The sequence below is a fragment of the Zalophus californianus genome, chromosome 5, assembly GCF_009762305.2.
Source record: "Zalophus californianus isolate mZalCal1 chromosome 5, mZalCal1.pri.v2, whole genome shotgun sequence".
In the NCBI taxonomy this organism is placed as follows: domain Eukaryota; kingdom Metazoa; phylum Chordata; class Mammalia; order Carnivora; family Otariidae; genus Zalophus; species Zalophus californianus.
The window spans coordinates 22,412,083-22,431,484 of record NC_045599.1 but is presented as its reverse complement, the minus strand read 5'-3'; the positions used below and the strand labels follow the sequence as shown (position 1 = coordinate 22,431,484).

General features: G+C 37.2%; 1 protein-coding gene across 1 annotated transcript in view; it reads left to right on the top strand.

The window, feature by feature from the left end:
• FBN2 (fibrillin 2) overlaps positions 1-19,402 on the top strand; it is a 262,634-nt gene that overhangs the window by 164,808 nt on the left and 78,424 nt on the right. Inside the window, exons 17-23 of the mRNA XM_027606724.2 lie at positions 2,256-2,309; positions 3,921-4,046; positions 7,091-7,216; positions 11,875-11,994; positions 17,160-17,297; positions 17,907-17,957; positions 18,628-18,753. Of these exons, the coding sequence (XP_027462525.2) occupies positions 2,256-2,309; positions 3,921-4,046; positions 7,091-7,216; positions 11,875-11,994; positions 17,160-17,297; positions 17,907-17,957; positions 18,628-18,753 (741 nt within the window). The remainder of the gene's footprint in view (positions 1-2,255; positions 2,310-3,920; positions 4,047-7,090; positions 7,217-11,874; positions 11,995-17,159; positions 17,298-17,906; positions 17,958-18,627; positions 18,754-19,402) is intronic.

Here is a 19,402-nt window from a genome sequence, read left to right as displayed (position 1 = left end):
AAAAAGTGCAATGTACACAAATAAGATTTCACAAAGCACAAATGCACGTGGTCGAGAACCACAAGAAAGAATGTGCTAAACTTAAAATAAAACATCATTTTTGTTTATTAGATTGGTAAAGTATAGATGATTGCTTTCACCCATATGGGTACTCTCTCATACTGCTGATAGAAGGCTAACCTGACACATGGAAGAAGGGCAAAACTAGCAGAAGCCTTAAAAAGAGGCATAAATTCTGAGCAGTTTTACTTCCAAGAGATTAACCTTGTGATAAAATTGAATTTCATATTATTTATTATAATTGCTAAAAGTTGGACAAACCTGATTTCATCATTAAGAGATTGCTTGAATGAATGTGGTGTACCACATAACTGAGAAAAAACATTAAATAGTCTATATTTAAATGGGATATTAATATGAAATGTATATGACACAGTGCAGAGGATCCAAGCCTGTTTCCCGCTTAAACCTCTATGATCTGAGCAAGTCACTCCCATCTCTGTCCCAATTTTCTCAGGTGTCAGAGACGTGAACTAATGGATCTAGTTTGTGAATATTACTCAGCTATGAAAAAGAATGAGATCTTGCCATTTGCAACAGCTAGGATGGACCTAGAGGGTATGATGCTAAGTGAAATAAGTCAAAGACAATTCCCATATGATTTCACTTACATGTGGAATCTAAAAAACAAAACAAACTATTAAACAGAAGTCAAAGCAGACCCACAAATACAGAGAACAAACTAATGGTTGTGAGGGGTTGAAAGGGTAGGCCAAATGGGTGAGGGAGAGTAGGAGGTACAGGCTTCTAGTTACGGAATCAGTAAGTCCCACAAGGATGAAGGTACAGCACTGGGAATACAGTCAGTGGTATTGTAACTGTGTTTTGTGGTGAGGAATGGTGGCTACACTTGGGAGCAGGACAGAACATATCACATTGTCCAGTCACAATGTTGTACACCTAAAACTAATGTAACATTGTGTGTCACCTACACTTCAACAAAAAATATGCTGGAGTTTGGGGGGTGGGAGGGATGGGGTGGCTGGGTGATAGACAGTGGGGAGGGTATGTGCTACGGTGAGTGCTGTGAATTGCACAAGACTGTTGAATCACAGACCTGTACCTCTGAAACAAATAATACATCATATGTTAAAAAAAAAAGATATTAGGAAGGGAAAAATGAAGAGGGGGAAATCAGAGAGGGAGACGAACCATGAGAGACTATGGACACTGAGAAACAAACTGAGGGTTCTAGAGGGGAGGGGGTGGGGAATGGGTTAGCCTGGTGATGGGTATTAAAGAGGGCACGTACTGAATGGAGCACTGGGTGTTATATTGCAAACAATGAATCGTGGAACTAATGATTTAATGTATGGTGGTTAACATAATAAAATAAAATTTAAAAAATATCCAGTTTATAATATTGAGAGGATTAAATAAATTATTAGATGTAAAATGCTAGGATAACACCAGACACATGGTAAATGCTATTACACGAAGTATTGTCTATTATAATTTTGTTATTGAGACAAAAATATTAAAAAAACATTCTCTACAATACAGTTTGGATTTTTTTAAAGTTCCCATGCATAGAAAATATTTTTTAAGTTTTTTTTGCATTTTTTTGATTTTATTATGTTAATCACCATACATTACATCATTAGTTTTTGATGTAGTGTTCCATGATTCATTGTTTGCGTATAACACCCAGTGCTCCATTCAGTACGTGCCCTCTTTAATACCCATCACCGGGCTAACCCATCCCCTCACCCCCTCCCCTCTAGAACCCTCAGTTTTTTTTCTCAGAGTCCATAGTCTCTCATGGTTCGTCTCCCCCACCGATTTCCCCCCCTTCATTTTTCCCTTCCTGCTATCTTCTTCTTCTTCTTTAACATATAATGTATTATTTTTTTCAGAGGTACAGGTCTGTGATTCAACAGTCTTAAACAATTCACAGTGCTCACCATAGCACATACCCTCCCCAATGTAGAAAATATTTGTAACATTTATCAATATAGTAACTATATTCAGAGTGATAATCACTAGTGTTTTTTTTAATTTTTTTATGCTTATCTGTGATTTTGGAATTGTTACAATAATTATGTGCTGGAAAATAGTAATTATTTTTTCATTTTAAAAATTATTGCCAGTAATTTTTCTTCATGGTACTTTTTGGATTGATGTAAGTAATTCGTGTATGGAGAGGTAGAGTTTGAAATTTTTAATTTATGTGTTTTTTTTTTTTAATCTTCCAGCTGAATTCCATGGTCTTTGTAGTAGTGGAGTAGGGATCACTGTGGATGGAAGAGGTAACTCTATTTAATTCTCACTCTTGCAGTAATTATGTAATTGATAGCTTTATGATTAGAACATGAATATGAATGTATTTAGTATTTTAAAAATATATCAGTGTAAAATAAGATAAATTATCTCTTAGAATAGTGGTTATAAGATAGGTTTATTAAGTGGAATGTAGATGCACATTTTTCATAATGGATAAATATTTATCTGTTAAACATATATTGTTGAAAATGTCCCTAACAAACTACACCCATAATTTTGTGGGTACTGTTGCTTAAGAAGAGACTAAAGTTGGTATTTAGGTTTAGAGAAAATGAGTCATTTTAAAGAAAAATATTAAATAATGGTGCTGACATGATTAAAAAAATCTTTAAGAGATACTTGATATGGATTATGTTTGGGATTTACTACCCTAAAAATAAGTTGTTAAGATTATTTATGCCTAAAAATACTGAGATGCTTCTAAATTTAACTAAGGTAGTGAAATTCATTGACATTTTCCTATTTTAAACTTAGTAATATGATTCACAAAATTCAACTATGAAAGCTTGAATATTAAATAAATATGTGTTTATAACTTTAAAGTTCTTTTACTATATGTAAAAGTTTATAAGTTCTTTTCTATATGTATAGTATATACATATAGTTTCTTTTGTGTTTTTTTTTAAACTGTAAGTTACTGTTAGTCTTCACTTTACATATGTTTTCTTCTCCTTTTGTGGTTGAAAAGATTTTAGACACATTATAGATTAGTCAACGGCAGTATTGCATCTTTGCAATGAACATCAAAAACCAGAATAAATAAACTTTTACAAGGATGTTTCTCCCAAAACTGAAAAAGCCAACATTTCTGGAGTATGTTAAGGTCTCCCAAATTCTAGAACACAATTGTTAGGATTAAAATTTGAGCATAGTGACCAAAATTTGACTTTGTGACTCTTTCTCATCCCCCCTCAATATGGTCTCCCCAACAGAGCTAGCCCCTTGTTGGAACTACTAGATTGCTCATATAAGTGCATCGTTCCTCAAGTCTTACTGCCCATGGCTGACAGAGTAGTCCAGTTCATGGCTTGTTGTAAAACATTGTGTTCTCAAGCATCCACATTTGAACTTTCCTCTCTGTTTATTTCAACTTATCAACAATGAGAAACACTTATTAAATATCATATTACTTAGCTGACTGTAAAAAGTGATAATAAAATAGAAATATTCTATGCCTTTGGGGACCATAAAATTATATAGGTCACCCTAGTAAATGTTTGTCTTTTAATTAGATGGTTATAATACCTATCCAGTTAAGTTTTCCTTTGGATTTTGAGCCAACAGCCTATAATTTTCTTTATTAATTTTATCATAAATATGGGCGCATTACATGGGTTAGTCCTTTGAATTTCTGCCAGTTCCCTTCATTTTTCTTTTAACTTACCAAGAATTGTCCTGTATCCCTCAATTTTATTCTCTTACTCCTTATTTTCATTTCCTTTCCCTTTCTGAAAGACATGCAGATTGTGGGTTTGCAGAGTTAAACACTTCATATGTTGAATGGTCTTTATTAGGCCTACATGTATCAACAAGCAATAAAATGTCTGTGAGCATTAAACTTTCAAAATTTAATGCAGATATCAATGAATGTGCTTTGGATCCCGATATATGTGCCAATGGAATTTGTGAAAATTTACGTGGTAGTTACCGTTGTAATTGCAACAGTGGCTATGAACCAGATTCCTCTGGAAGAAACTGTATCGGTAAGTTGCTATATTTATACAAGAGTCTTGTGTATAGTTTAATTTCATGGATTATAAGAGTAATCGAAATACAAATAAGTGACTAAATCTGCAGATCTTAGAGTTTCTCTTGTTTCCTTCTTAGTACCAAGAGATAAAAATATCAGAATCCACCCAATTCTGTTACACATAACAAAATTTTTAGTGGTATAACTTAGTATTTAAATCATTCTTTTCCCAAATGAATGGATGCATACGCAATTATTGGCCTGTTGTATTTCTGCATGTATCTTAATCCTGTAATTATTCACTAAGAAATGGACTTCAGAGTTAATAGGGCAGTATGGATAAATAGTAAGTTAAGAAAATAAAGTATTACAGGTTGAGAAAACTTTGACTTACGAGGAAACAACTATTTGCTACAACTTATCCAAACATGATTACTGAGATTCGTTTTTCTTTTTGTAATTTATAAGAGAATGTTTGTAAAAATTCAAGTACATAGTTCATATATTCAGGAATTTGTGAAGAATTTAGACTTTCTCATAGAGTACTTGAGTCCAATTTATGTTTAATCCATCATATGTAATAAATGTTACATCTAACCATTGATGACTCTTACATCCAAGTCTTGATGGTTATAATTAGAAAGAAATACCTTTTTTCTGAACCTGTGGTACTAGCTTTTATTATTGAATATATTCATATGATCTTTAGTTGAAGACATATATACAGATAGATGTATAAAGCTGTATTAAATGTTACGTACTTATAATAGATTTTGATACTCACAGGGAAAGATTATTGAAATTCATAAAAATATGTAAACCAGTTAGCTTATATTTACCAGAAGCAGAGTTGCTTCCACCATAATTCCCAAGTACAGCTGAGCACACGGGCACCCTACTGAAAACAGGGAGATTCAGTGAGCATTTATACACTGAACACGGTTCGTGGTGCTCCTTCACTTTTTAAAGTAGGTATATGCACAATTTTGATAAGAGTTAAAACTACATTTTAAGATAAAAATGAAGCCAAATTTCAGTTTAGTTTGCTAGGGTTGCTGTCACAAAGTACCAAAATTTGAGTTGCTTAAAGCAACAGAAATTTCTTGTCTCACAGTTTGGGAAGCCAGAAGTCTAAAATCAAGGTGTCCTGAGGGCTGAGCTCTCTCTGATGGCTCTGGGGGAGGATCCCTCCTTCCCTCTTCCAGCCTGTGGTGTTTGCCTGCAATCCTGATGTTCCTTGGCTTGTAGATGCATCACTTTGGTCACATGACCATCTTTTCCCTCTGTATTTTCACATCATCTTCCTGCTGTGTCTCACATCATTTCCCCTTTTTTATGGACAGCAGTCGTATGGGATTACAGCTTACCCTAATGATTTCATTTTAACTTAATTACTTCTAAAACGTTCCTGTTTCCAAATAATGTCACATTATGACTTCAACATAACTTTTTTTGATGGACACATTTTAACCCATAGCATGGACTAGTGGGTTATTTTCTAGTGGGTAAATAAATAACCCATAGCATGGACTAGTGGGTAAATAACTGCACTTAATGCAACAATCATGGGGAAGTTTATGGTAATGTTTAAAATATAAGGTTAGTTTTTAAAAATTAAGATTCAGCATTGGAGCAAAAACATAACACCCAAAGGGGAAAAAAAATCAGATAAAACACAAAAAATAATATTTATCAGCGCTGATGGAATCATGGCAAATATTTTTCTAATCTCTGTTTTCCAAATTTTCACAACACACATTGTGCATATTGTTTGGTGTAAGGTACAATTGTTATTTGCAAGACTAAAATTTTAAGTTGAAGGAACTATTCTCTCCAAACTGCAGTTTTTATTTCTTTCTGTTATTAACTACATTTGCAAAAATGAGTGTGGATAAGAAGATAAAACTGTGTGAGCTTCTTAAACCTAAGCTGTAGATGATATTTTCTAGGCTGTTCTAGACTGCTAAAGGAATATACAAAATAGATCATTAATTTCCCGTTAATAATGAATTGTTCTGAAGTAAAAACATAATGGAAAAAGAGTAGTAAACACCTTTTGTTTAACTGCCATTTAATGTGATTTTATTACAATTTTATTTATTTTTTTAAAGTGTCATTTGATTTTTTTTTTTTTTTTAGATTTTATTTATTCATTTGAGACACAGAGAGAGAGAGAGAGCATGAGCAGGGGGAGAGGCAGAAGGAGAGGGAGAAGCAGGCTCCCCTCTGAGCCAGGAAGGAGCCCGATGTGGGGCTCGATCCCAAGACCCTGGGATCATGACCTGAGCCGAAGGCAGACGCTTAACAACTGAGCCACCCAGGCGCTCCTTTTATTACAATTTTAATCAGAAAAAAACTACCAGTATAGGAATGTTCCATATGAGTAAAACCAAATATATTTTGCTTAAGATCAAGGAATGTGCTTTGGGCATAAAAAGACGAAGCGTGGTGGGGGGATGGGTGAGATAGGCAAAGTGGATTAAGAAGTGCCAACTTCCAGTTATAAAATAAATAAGTCATGGGGATGAAAAGTACAGCATAGGGAATACAGGCAATACGGTCACTATTGTAAAAACTTTGTATGGCGATGGACAGAGAATTCCTACACTTACCACGGTGAGCATTGCACAATGTATACAAATATTGAATCACTATGTTGTAGACCTGAAACTCCTATAATATTGTATGTCAACTATACTTGAACTAAAAATATATTAATTTTTTTCAGGGCGCCTGGGTGGCTCAGATGGTTGGGCGTCTGCCTTCGGCTCAGGTCATGATCCCAGGGTCCTGGGATCGAGTCCCACATCGGGCTCCCTGCTGCTTGGGAGCCTGCTTCTCCCTCTGCCTCTCTCTCTCTCTCTGTCTCTCATGAATAAATAAATAAAAATATTTAAAAAAATAAATAAATAAAAATAAAAATATATTAATTTTTTTAAAGGAGAGATGAAATCAAGGAGGGGATAAGGGAAAAAACAAATAAAAATAAAAACTCGTTGGTCACTGGGCTGTTCATTTCACTGTGCATATCTCCTGTGTTCTGATGGTTGCTTTCAGACATTGATGAGTGCTTGGTCAACAGACTGCTCTGTGACAATGGCCTGTGCAGAAACACACCTGGGAGTTACAGCTGCACGTGCCCCCCCGGGTACGTATTCAGGACTGAGACGGAGACGTGTGAAGGTAAGAGCCACCTTCCTTGCCTTAGGTGTGAGTAGTAAGTACCTAGATGGGCGCAGATATTCATCAAGTACATGGATGAAACAAGATAATAGAGTATTGTCTGAATATTTTTTAAATGTAATCATGTCTTTCAGCTCATCTGCCAGTTTTAGAAATAGCATGTACTGGGGCGCCTGGCCAGCTCAATAGGTGGAGCTTGTGTCTCTTGACTCGGGATCATGAGTTTGAGCCCCATGTTGCATGTACAGATTACTGAAATAAACAAACAAATAAAAAATTCTTTTTAAAAAAAGAAAGAAATAGCCTGTACCTAACCCAGTTTACAAATCTATCAGTTTTGTTCCATTCAGATAAAATCTCAACAAACATTTTGAAGTTTGCAGGGGGGGAAAAAGTGAAAAAAGCCAGTGTGTTTTACTTGCTGAAATAAAATATCAGATTTTTGTTTGTTTTCTTTTCCCCTTTTAAAAACTACAGGGACACATTCACACTGGCCTTGGGGAACCTGAATCATAATGGCAAAGTCAGCCCTGAGGCATTTTATTTATGACATGATTGATATACCTCAGAGATTGGCCCAGAAAATATTTGGGGCCTGAGTAAAAATGGCCACCTTACATCAGCTTATAGTCTAAGAAAGTTGTCCTTTCTATTTGATGATTTAAAAGTTTATTGTTTGGGTTTCTAGATCATAAATCACTGTTTAAAAACTTCTTCATTTTCTTCTAACTACATTTCTATACAGGGGATGTTATGTGGGTGACTTACAAGACAAAAGGCCTCATTTCCGCTGAGATACCACGAAACAAGCAGCGCATTCAATTATGTTTTTGTTCCTTGATCAAAGTACTGTGTATTTCAGAATAATTTGTTGTATGACTACTAGTCATTGTTCTTTTTAAGTTTCACTGTGTGGGTTTGTGGAAGTGTCTGATGACATTCTCGAATCCAGAAACTGCTGCCAGTCACTTAAAAAAAAAAAAAAGATTTCATCCTTAATTATTTTGAACAGACCTTTCCTTATCTGTTAAAGTATTTCTTAGTGACTCTGTAGCCAAGAAAACAGCAATAGTAATATGATGCAAAAAGATGTTAACACTCTCTTTGTCTTACTGTTTCATTTCAAAGCATTCTTGTGAACAGAGACAAGTTAGGACTTGATCAAGAGGCCAGAACACAGATGACTCAGCTGAAGTCAATGAAATGCAATTACAAAGTGCAATTCTGTTTGGATTGAATTGGAGGGGCCATTGAAAAACAGTAATTAGCCTGGAAAAAAGAAAAAAAATAAGAAAAGAGAACCTCAGTATAAAATGCACTTTTTCTAAACTTAGTCCTGGTAACTGTCCTTCTGGAGGAGCTCCTCCCAAGAAGAGTACTCACTTCAATCCTAGTTAAAGTACTTGAAGACTCATCTCCGTAATTGAGCATTTCTTTTCAAAACTTAACAGTTTTGAAGATCTTTCTGTCAGATAGAAAAGCTGTCTTTTCAAAGTAGCTCCGGCTTTGCCAATATACTCACCTAGAATGTTTCCTAAGCACCCATTCCCACCCCCTCTGATACCTGTCATCCTTTAGAATTGCTCTGAGACACATACTTGGTAAAATAAATATTCAGCCATATATCCTCCATACATTTTTCTGGAGGATGGGAGAAGGGATTTCAAGGGTTGTGTTTTTTTTTTTCTTTATTCCTGACTTTCTGCACTTCCTTCCCACTGCCCTTTATCAGTTTTATCTATTGTGTTTTTGAGGATAAGCTTCTGTTAAATATCAAGAAGCACTGAAAGCAGGAGCACCTTAGGACACCTTCTTGGTTTACCTGGGAAGCTGATGAACTCATTTCCCTGTCCACAGTCACAATACTCTTTGGTGCTTTTGTGAGAGAAGCACATGATGGGGAAAACTAAACTGTCTTTGAATCGGTTTGGTCCAAGTTCTGTTTGTATGCTTAATTGTCAGTGATATTTATGGCATATTCCCACCATTTTAACAGGTAAAATGGAGTTGAAGGGTACTAAGAGCCCAAATACCAAAACATAAATCAAAGGCAGGGACTCACCTGCCCATAGGAACAATTGAAGAATAGGAGCGAATGATGTTTATAATAGAATGTTGGATGATTACATACACATGAGGGACATTAATACCAAATCAGGCAACAGAGTTGGTTAGGATGAGTGCCCTTTATTTTTGTCCAGTGGATAATTGTTCCTGATAAAGCTAAGCCTTTTCTTTAATGTGAAATATATATCTGTCATTCCTAAGAAAGAAGTTCATGTTATGTAAATAAAAGAGAAATGACAGAGAACTATTTTGGCTCTGGCCTTATGACATTGGTGGAAATAAAAATGATTTATTGTGAGAAACCTAACCAAATAACTTATTTCTCACTTTCTTCCCACTGCTAAGTCATTTGCATTTTATTAAGTGGTTTAAAAAAAAACAAAACAAGACTTGAAGGCCACGAATCTCTTTTTCCCTTGGGTCTTCTTATTTCTGCCATTGCATTCACACAGTAAATGTGTCTGCCCGAAGCACTTCTCTTTTTTTCTGTTGTTTCTAAACTAATTTCCAAAGACGAGGCAGGGAATTATTAGCAGATTCACTGGAGACTCTAGCTTTCTCTGTATATATTTACTACAGTCACTAATTTTGCTTGTCATTTATGTTTTCAACAGGCTATTTTAAATATATAATAAATAGCAGTAATAAAGATCCTCTGATGTTTCAGACTGAAGTTACAAAAAATTTATTTTACTTTTTTTTATTTAAGCTCTGTGAGTCTGTGAAAGTTAACATTTTTACAGCAAGCACTGTGGTTTAGATTGTGTTTCCAGTGACATAACTAGTTAAATGTAAACCAGATGTGCTTTGAAGTTTATTTCCAGGAATGTACAGTGAACTGTTTCAATTCCTGGTTCCATGACATTTGTAACATAAAAACATTGTATTTAAAGAAAAATTAAACAGTTGATATTTGTAGCTGTCATTGCATGTGTTTATAGTTTTGGAGTTCATAACTGCTTAATTTAGAATAGGAATTTAGAAATATATGATACTGACATTTTGCTCTTTGGAGAGCTTCTTACAAATGAAATTAATAGGTGAGTTATATATAATTTGTCCTCAGATTAGTTATCTCCTCTTTTTTTTTTTTTTTGGCCATCTGATTCCCTTTTTACATTGTATTTTTACTAAAAGAATTTCAGTACTCTGGAATAGATGTTTTCTTTCCAAATCCGTGCTGTATTTATAAAACCTGCTCTTGTATTTTTCCTTTAGGAGGATTTCTTGGTACAAAAAACCTGAAGAAAAAAAGATGCATTCACGTTTCCTCAATTTCTGCTTCAAGAATTAAATTAGTACCTGTGTACTACTTTAGTAATTTTGAAGTAGCAAACAAAGTACAAACCTGTTTTCCATATTGATTTTTAAATTTGCATTTCAAGTCCACAGACTTGCAAATCAGTAGTGAGCCCTGCCTTTTCAAGACCAGTTTGGTTTATATTTTACTTGAGATGTTCAGGAGTAAGCATTGCAGCCTTTTAGTTATTTTCATGTTTTCCTCAATATAGTATTTGATATTTAATTCAAAGAGGTGTTTAGAAAAAAGTGCTGTGGTGAGCACAGAAACCTTGTGTTCAGCAGCAACAAAAAATGTCTTGAGGTATGCTGACCTGTTTCACATAGTTAACCAAGTACAAAGAGAAATCTGTGCATCCCTTCTTTAAATTGAGTGGTTGAATTTATACTGAGAGTCAGTTCTGGATACTGGTTCTATTACGTGGACTGAAGCCTGTATTTATTTTTAATTAACTCCTGTTAAACTAATTCTGTTGGTTTGAGATTTGCTTTAGTTACCGCTTGAGAACATGGGTGTGCTCTGGTTACTTCTGACCCCCAATAGCAATTGTTTAGATTATGTGGTCTAATTTGATTAAGGACTCAAAGCAAATTAATGATAGTAAAGGTCTGTTTTAAGCACTTGAAAGTTTTTTCTCTTTTTCTATTTTACCAAAATCAATTGTGCTTTAACAGACTCTCTATACCATGCATCTGAATGTGAACAGGCTGAGGAGAGAGGCAGGTAGAGGGGCCTGGAAGAGAATGCTCTACTCAGTATTAAAGCTTCATCCCTGATTTCCTGACTTGTAACCAGGAGTTTGGAATGAAAGCCAGCATTGTGATATATTGTCTCTAATACAGGCTTTATATTTCTTCTAAAACCTCCCAGATCCACAGATGACAGAAACAGTCAACCTTTGTTTGTGCACAGCATATTGTACCCGGGAATATATATGTTGCTTTCCACATATTCAGAATTCAGATTTCCCACAGGGCAATTATATCTTATTGTGGGGGAAATCAATCCAATTTATGTAAAGTTGTAGTGAAATAGTGACGAGTAACACACTAACCCCTTTCGCAATATTGGGCTGATTCCTATAGTCCTCCTGAGCCCCTAGCCATGTCTGTGTGTATCCACGCTGTAAACTTCAACGTCTCCATTCCCCATTCACTTTGTGCCTCATAGATCCATATTAAAATTGCAAGAGCCAAGTTTACCAGACATTCTGGCATAGCATGGCTTGTTGGAATAATATTTTCCAGAACACATGGCAGTTCTAACAGAATCTTTTCCTTCTGGATTGTAGATATAAATGAATGTGAAAGCAACCCATGTGTCAATGGGGCCTGCAGGAACAACCTTGGATCTTTCAATTGTGAATGTTCTCCTGGCAGCAAACTCAGCTCAACAGGATTGATCTGTATTGGTAAGATTCATGCATGGCGCTGGTGTTTGAGTTTCACTGCCAACCTAAGCGGAGACCGCAGGCCTTACCGTGCATGAAAACAGAACATGATCACAGGAAGCTAGTAATTAGGAGTTGCTTTAGTTGTTTACTCTCATTATCGAGATAGGAGTAAAACATGATAGCATAAACAGGCAGGCTCTTGAATGTTGTTAGCTTCTAAGAAGCGTTCCTTTCATATGAGTAGACAGATTATGCTGTAAGTTATGAGCATTTGCATGCCACACACATACTTATGTTTGCTGCCCTGGGAATGCCTTAGGTACCGATACAATCAAATCCCTGCTGCATACTTTTTATGACAAGCTTCAAAGCAAAAATGTGATAGAGTTTGGACTCGTTAACAGCACAAGAATTTGAGGATTTTAAACTTTAAACAAATAGACAGAGTTTATTATTTTTTCATTTCACCCATCAGTCATAAATGTATGGGCCCAAGGAAGAAAAGAGAACTGTTTTCTTGCTTTTGGAAAGATTCTAAAACTCCCGGACTGACATCTCTTTATATGTCTGAAAACATTTAAGGTCAGGTTGTGATAATAATGGTAGGACATGTAGAAGATGGTCTGATCTATTGCTGTAAGCAATTCAGCACATGCAAAGACAAGACCTGGACCACTCATTTTGTTCTGCCTCTCATGTCTGGGGCTCCATTGGCCAGGATCAGGACAGTTCATACGATTAGCTGGTATCCACCTTTAAAGTAAACTCAATCTGTATTTCCAGATACAAAGGTATTTTAGTTTTACACAGTGCCAGATAAATTGGCAGTTTTTGTTTGTTATCCAGTATGAATTTTCAGTTTCATGTTTGCTCAAGACAAATGTGTTTTCGGTATAACATCTGATGCGAACAGTGTTTAGCTGGATGGTAGAGGACCTGTTTGTTACATGAAGGGAAATGACCAGGTACAAACTTATCAATGAAAACCAGCCCTTTGAAAATGCCAGCTCCTCATCTCTCAGTGAGGTGCAGCTGGTGAAATTTGAGCCTTGCTCAGCTCTCCATATTAGGAAATAGACTGCCATCTGCCTGGGGCATTACTTTTTTTCTTATAAAATTCCACTGGGGGAAGGGCAGAGGTTGGATCAGGTGAGGCAAAAATATTTTTGCTAGGCCGCAATTGCCAACTGAGATAGAGTCATTTTATTGTGCAAAGGAAATGAACTCAGCATTAATTAATGTCAATTAATTGTCAATTAATGTCAATTAATGTCTCAGAAAATTAAACCTATATGCCACTTGGGCATCAGAGGTATCTTAGTTTTTGCTTCATCCTAAAGACTTATTATTTTGGTCTTTTATCTTGTATTAACGAAAAAAGAACAGATACTTTTTACTACCAGGTCATTATGTTGGGCAACTAAACACCACCGTATTTTTCTCAGCCGTGTGTTATGAGTTTTTATTGGTTGTGATCAAATTTGAATATCCCAGCCTAGAGCTGCTCAGAAAGAAATTTACTTAATATTTTAAAATTTTAGACATCATTCTGGGGGTGCCTGGGTGGCTCAGTCATTAACAGTCTGCCTTCAGCTCAGGTCATGATCCCGGGGTCCTGGGATCGAGCCCCGCATCGGGCTCCCTGCTCGGCGGGAAGCCTGCTTCTCCCTCTGCCACTCCCCCTGCTTGTGTTTCCTCTCCCGCTGTCTCTCTCTGTCAAATAATAAATAAAATCTTTAGACATCATTTTATCTTTTTTTCACTGGAAACAGAATTCTAGCTTTAAAGAAGAAATAGATCGTAAAACATACGCAGGAAAAACTACAAAAATTTTTAATAGGACTGACAGTGGCTCTAATTGGTGATCAGCCTGCAAACTGCCCTTTCCTAGGAGCCAAGCGTCTATATTAAGAACTGAATAAAAATTCCCCAGTGTGATTACTAATTCAAAATTAAGTTAGAGCCTATAGGAACTAGATAGACACTTAGAATGTTTAGAGATTCAGAATATATTGTGTAAACTCCCTAAATATAAATTAATCTTAAACTGTTCTATAAAATACAAAGACTATTGTATTTTGGTTGAAAATTATTAAATATAATAGAATAGTACCTTTGATTAATCTTTCCTGCATAACATTGCTCAACATCCAATGGCTCCCTGTAATCCAGACCAGTTTCCCTCATCTTTGTCTTGGGTGTGCATGCTGTCCTCAGATTCCATGGCCATGACAAGGACAGTAGCCTCCATGATGTCAATACGGTGGTTCTTCCTTCTTTCTTATCTTCACTGTTAGCGGTGCTTTTCACTCACCCCTTCTCAAGAAGTTTTCCATTTCTGGTCTTCTCTTTTCACTTTTCTGGCCCCTTTTTCTCGGTTTCCTTTGTTATGTCTTCCATATCCTCCTGCCCTCCAGCTTGAGGTGTCTCCCTGGTCAGCCCTGAACCTCTTGGCTTCTCTGTCTACACTCACGCTTAGATGGCCTCTACATTGACCCTCAAATGTATCTGTCATTCCTACACCTCCCCACTGATTCCAGACTTGTATTTCCGACTGTCTGCACACTATCTCCATTTGGATGTCCAGTGGATACTTCAAATTTAGCATGGCCAAAACAACAATTTCCATCTTTTGGCTTGAACCTGTGTCTCCCAGAATAGTTTCTGTCTTGGCAAATGGAAATTCCATTTTTCCAATCAGCAGCCCCCAAATCCTTGGAGTCATCTTTGATGCCTTTCTTTCAAACACCACATTGAATCCATGAGCAATTCCTGTTGATTGTACTTGACATTTATGCATATTGCAATCGCTTCTCACCACCACTGCCCCCCAATCCAAGCCCCCAATATTTCTCTTCTTGATTATTACTGTAGCCTCTGTCTTATCTTTGTTTTCTCGATATTTGCCACCCTACAGCCTTCACTCAGAGGTCACACTGTAAGTGAGAACTTCTCTGACTACCCTAGATAAGAATAGTCTTTTTCCAATCAAGACTGCTTAGCCTGCTTTATTTTTTTCAGAGTTCTTAACCAGCCCCTGACCACACAGCTATATCACTACATCTGATGTGTGTGTGTCTGTATACACACAGAAAAACAATCAGAGCGAGAGAGATGAATATATATGTGCATGTGGATCAGTGCGTTTTGTAACTTTTAAGTGTTGGTACCATACCAGCCAGAAGAAGCATGATGTTACAAAGTGGAGGCTCTGAAATCAGAATATGCAGCTTTGATGTGTGATGGGGACACTGGACTAGCTGGGTGACCTTGGGTAGACTAGTTGACCTCCAGGGGCCTCCATTTTCTCATCTGCAAATTATCCATACCTTAGAGGCTATTTTAACAAGTAAGTAAACAAACATGTGAAAAGCCTATAAAAAGCCTGTAATTTGAGACCTGATAAAAATGGTCTGATGAGGGGTGCCTGGGTGGCTCAGTCGTTAAGCATCTGCCTTCGGCTCAGGTCATGATCCCAGGGTCCTGGGATCGAGCCCCGCGTCAGGCTCCCTGCTCCGCGGGAAGCCTGCTTCTCCCTCTCCCACTCCCCCTGCTTGTGTTCCCTCTCTCGCTGTGTCTCTCTCTGTCAAATAAATAAAGGATCTTTAAAAAAAAAAAAAAAAGGAAAAAAAATGGTCTGATGAGAAAATCTTTTTCATTTGCACCTGTTTTCACCCAAACTGAATCTCAAAGCAGAAGAAAGCAAAGTGAGCATCCAGATCTTCTCCATGGCTTTGCCCCATTGTTTTTGTGTGTGTGTGCCCAATTAGGGACGCTGTTGTCTTGTTCTGGCCTCTGTCCCGGAGGCCTTGGCTGCAGGGCACTTCCTCCTACCTGCTCGTGTCCAGGAGGGAATGAGAAACCACAGCTTCTTCCTTCCTGGTGCTGCCGATTTCACTGTAATTCTCTTTCTCTGTTTCCCCTTATGCTTTGTGTTTACTGCCAAAATTGGCAGTGAAACTTTCCCATATTATTAAGTGAATTTTAAGGTAAATACTATAGGAAGATACTTTCTCTTTATTGTGCTCCAAGGCTGTGAGCCACAATACGCTGTTAAGTTTTTCGTCAAGCTGTTGTACATACCACCTGCATAGCATTCACCTGAGGAGTCTGTCAAATGTAGGCTCCCGGGCCGCACACCTGTGCACTTGTGAACCTGAGTTTTGACGGGAGCCTCGGTAATGTTATGCACCCTGAACTGGGAGCCACAGTACTGCAAGGAGAACTTTGGGTATGATTTCTTTTACCTGACTTGTACTGGCCCTGTCCACTTGGACTGCATGCCTTGTGACCGTTCCAAAAGCCCTCTATGCAGCGGTCGTTCACAGAAGGGGGATCCTAACTTACATGTGATATGGAGACAGACCAAGATGTACAAGTAGTTAGCGCTAGGTGGTTGGATACACATCCTTTTTTTTTTTTTTTAACAGAATGACAATTTTATTTCATGTTGTGTAGCTTCTGGAAAACTCTATTATATGTGCACTTGTGAAAAAATGAGAGTGAAAAAGGCAAATAATGTCTTAGCATTATTAAGAAAATATTCTTTTTTTCTGTAGGAATCAAAATGTTCTTTGATTAGGCATACATCCTTTTATTATTATCTCTCCCATTTCTTCACACAGTTTATCATAAGCATGTATTCCTTTCTGAACTAGGGACAAACTCACGCATACATCATGTAAAGGCAAACACCTGAAAGAAAATCTGTCGCTCACTAGCCCTGGTGTGTCTTAGTGGTGGTTTTATAGGTGATGTTTCTTTTCTTCATCTTGTCGATTTTTTGGTAAATTATTCATCAAATAATTATCTTCAGTTAGAGAAATGCTGGTTTCTCTGTAATAGGACATAAATTATGTGTGGTGTATTTGGTGGGGCACTACAAGAAAAGGAAATGATTTAAGGAATTTTACTTGGTAAAATCTTAAGTATCAAAGCATTTATCATCATTGTATTAGATATCATGTCCTGTGAGATGTACATGGTATGATTATTTATTTACATGTATGTAATATACTGTATTTAAAATACATGTACACATAAATATGCTTAAAGAATATACATTAAAACATTGTTAAAATAATGCTTTTGTTAAATACTGTAAGAATTGCCTTTGTTGTACAAGAGTGAATTATATTCTCTTCAGAGATGAGAGCTCCCCATCCCTCCCTATTCCTCTTCAGACAGCCTGAAAGGGACGTGTTGGCTCAACATCCAGGACAACCGCTGTGAGGTGAACATTAATGGAGCTACGCTGAAATCGGAATGCTGCGCCACACTCGGAGCTGCCTGGGGGAGCCCCTGCGAACGGTGTGAACTAGGTAGGAGCCTGCCCAGGAGCTCCTTCTGGGCTTCTCACTGAAAAGCTGTTCCTTCCGCTAGGCGGGCACCTGTTTCCCTATGTATTTCTGGAGTGACGAAGACTGTAAGATCGTTACCCTCCCTGAAATGTCTTCTCTGGTGAAATTTATTCACTTGTTGAAATATGTATTTGGTTTATCCTTTTACTGTAAGCAGATCTGAGCATTTTAGATGAGAAAGGGAATTTCTGGAATTTAGCTGCTGGGTGACTGTCAGTATCCTCCAGTGTCCTTGTTTGCACATGTCCAAATAGAATGTGATGTCTCTTTCCTTTAAACTTATATGTAAGTAAGTAAAGCTTACTTGTAATTCGGCTGACATCGTGAAAGCAGAAGTGAATGGTAGGAAAACTGAGAATCTCCATATGGGTCAACCCTGACGGGAGTTAGCACAGCATATCATGTGCCATCCTGAATTGAATGGAGAGCACGCAGAGTCCTGGGGCTCTAAGACCCCAGCTTGTGGTTTCTAGTCAGTTCAACTTAGATTCCACTGTACTGTTTCTTGAACTTAAAACAGTTATATTTTCTTTTACAATGAAGTAAAAATATGTCCTCTTGTTCTCATAGATACAGCTTGCCCAAGAGGGTTTGCCAGGATTAAAGGTGTTTCTTGTGAAGGTGAGTGTATACTTGGATGGTACTGTAAGTCTTTAGAGCAGTAGGGAAAATGAACATTCACTTTGGAGATATTTATCATTTTTAAAAGCCTTGAAATTGCAGTAAAAATACTCAGTGTAACCAACAAATGCTTTAGAATAATACTCTCGGAAGACAGCTCAGAGTTCCCCATTTCTCCTTTTTTATGCTGTTGGGTAATTTTGCATCAGGACGGGGCGCCTGGGTGGCTCAGTCATTAAGCATCTGCCTTCGGCTCAGGTCATGGTCCCAGGGTCCTGGGATCAAGCCCCGCATCATGCTTCCTGCTGCATAGGAAGCCTGCTTCTCCCTCTCCCACTCCCCGGGCTTGTGTTCCCTCTCTCGCTGTGTCTCTCTCTGTCAAATAAATAAAACATTAAAAAAAATTTTTTTTTCATGGGGCCATCATTAGGCATACAGGCACAAAACAGCTGGGGAAGGAGCATGTGGGCTCTTTAATGGATGGGCAAGGCTGTGGTCATTTTCATAGCTGGTACCTAGGAAACCCAGTGGTTGCGTTGTGGAATATTTCTGTTCGACTCAAGTAATAATCCACATTGTATTACAGATTGAATATGCTATATGGGAAGACTACACTTGCTTTTTCTATTTCTAACATCTTTATCCCTCTGCTCACTTTATTTCCCTGCAGACGTTAACGAGTGTGAGGTATTTCCTGGTGTTTGTCCAAATGGACGCTGTGTCAATAGCAAAGGATCTTTTCATTGTGAGTGCCCCGAAGGCCTTACGTTGGATGGAACTGGCCGTGTGTGTTTGGGTAAGAGTCATGTCTTTATGTATTATTATGAATGAAACCAGGGATGAATTTTTCTTATTTCTTGGGCACTGACCACTTCAAAATCGTTGGGTCTATAGCGGGAAAACTGGCTTTAAATGAAATATTTGGTGGGGGGGAATCACTAGAGTATATTTTTAAAGTGAATGTATTTAGGTGACATGGATTCTGTATAATACAGAAAGTTGGTCCTGCTCAAAAACTATCTCAAAAAGTTAGTTTCTTTAATCAAATATTTTAGGCAGTTTCAGTCTTTCACATTGGTCAAAATACAACTATGTGTATTTTGAACATAAAAGAAAAATTGGAAACTAGTGTTTGGAGTCAACATTTATCAGTTCATTGCAGCTGCACTCTTAGATAAGACAGTGGGGGAGGTCATAGGCAAGGTTGTTGTTTCTCTTTGAAAACATTGCTTGATCCTAGACACTCCTTTACCACCTTAGAGTTGAAATTTTCTTAATGCTTCATTTTATAAAGATCTAAAATGAGGAAGCTCTTTTTTCAACATCTTTAGTATAGAAATGCCTACTTGAGAGGTGCCTGGCTGTCTCAGATCTTGGAGCATGTGACTTGATCTCAAGGTCATGAGTTTGAGCCCCATGTTGGGTGTAGAGATTACTTAAAATAA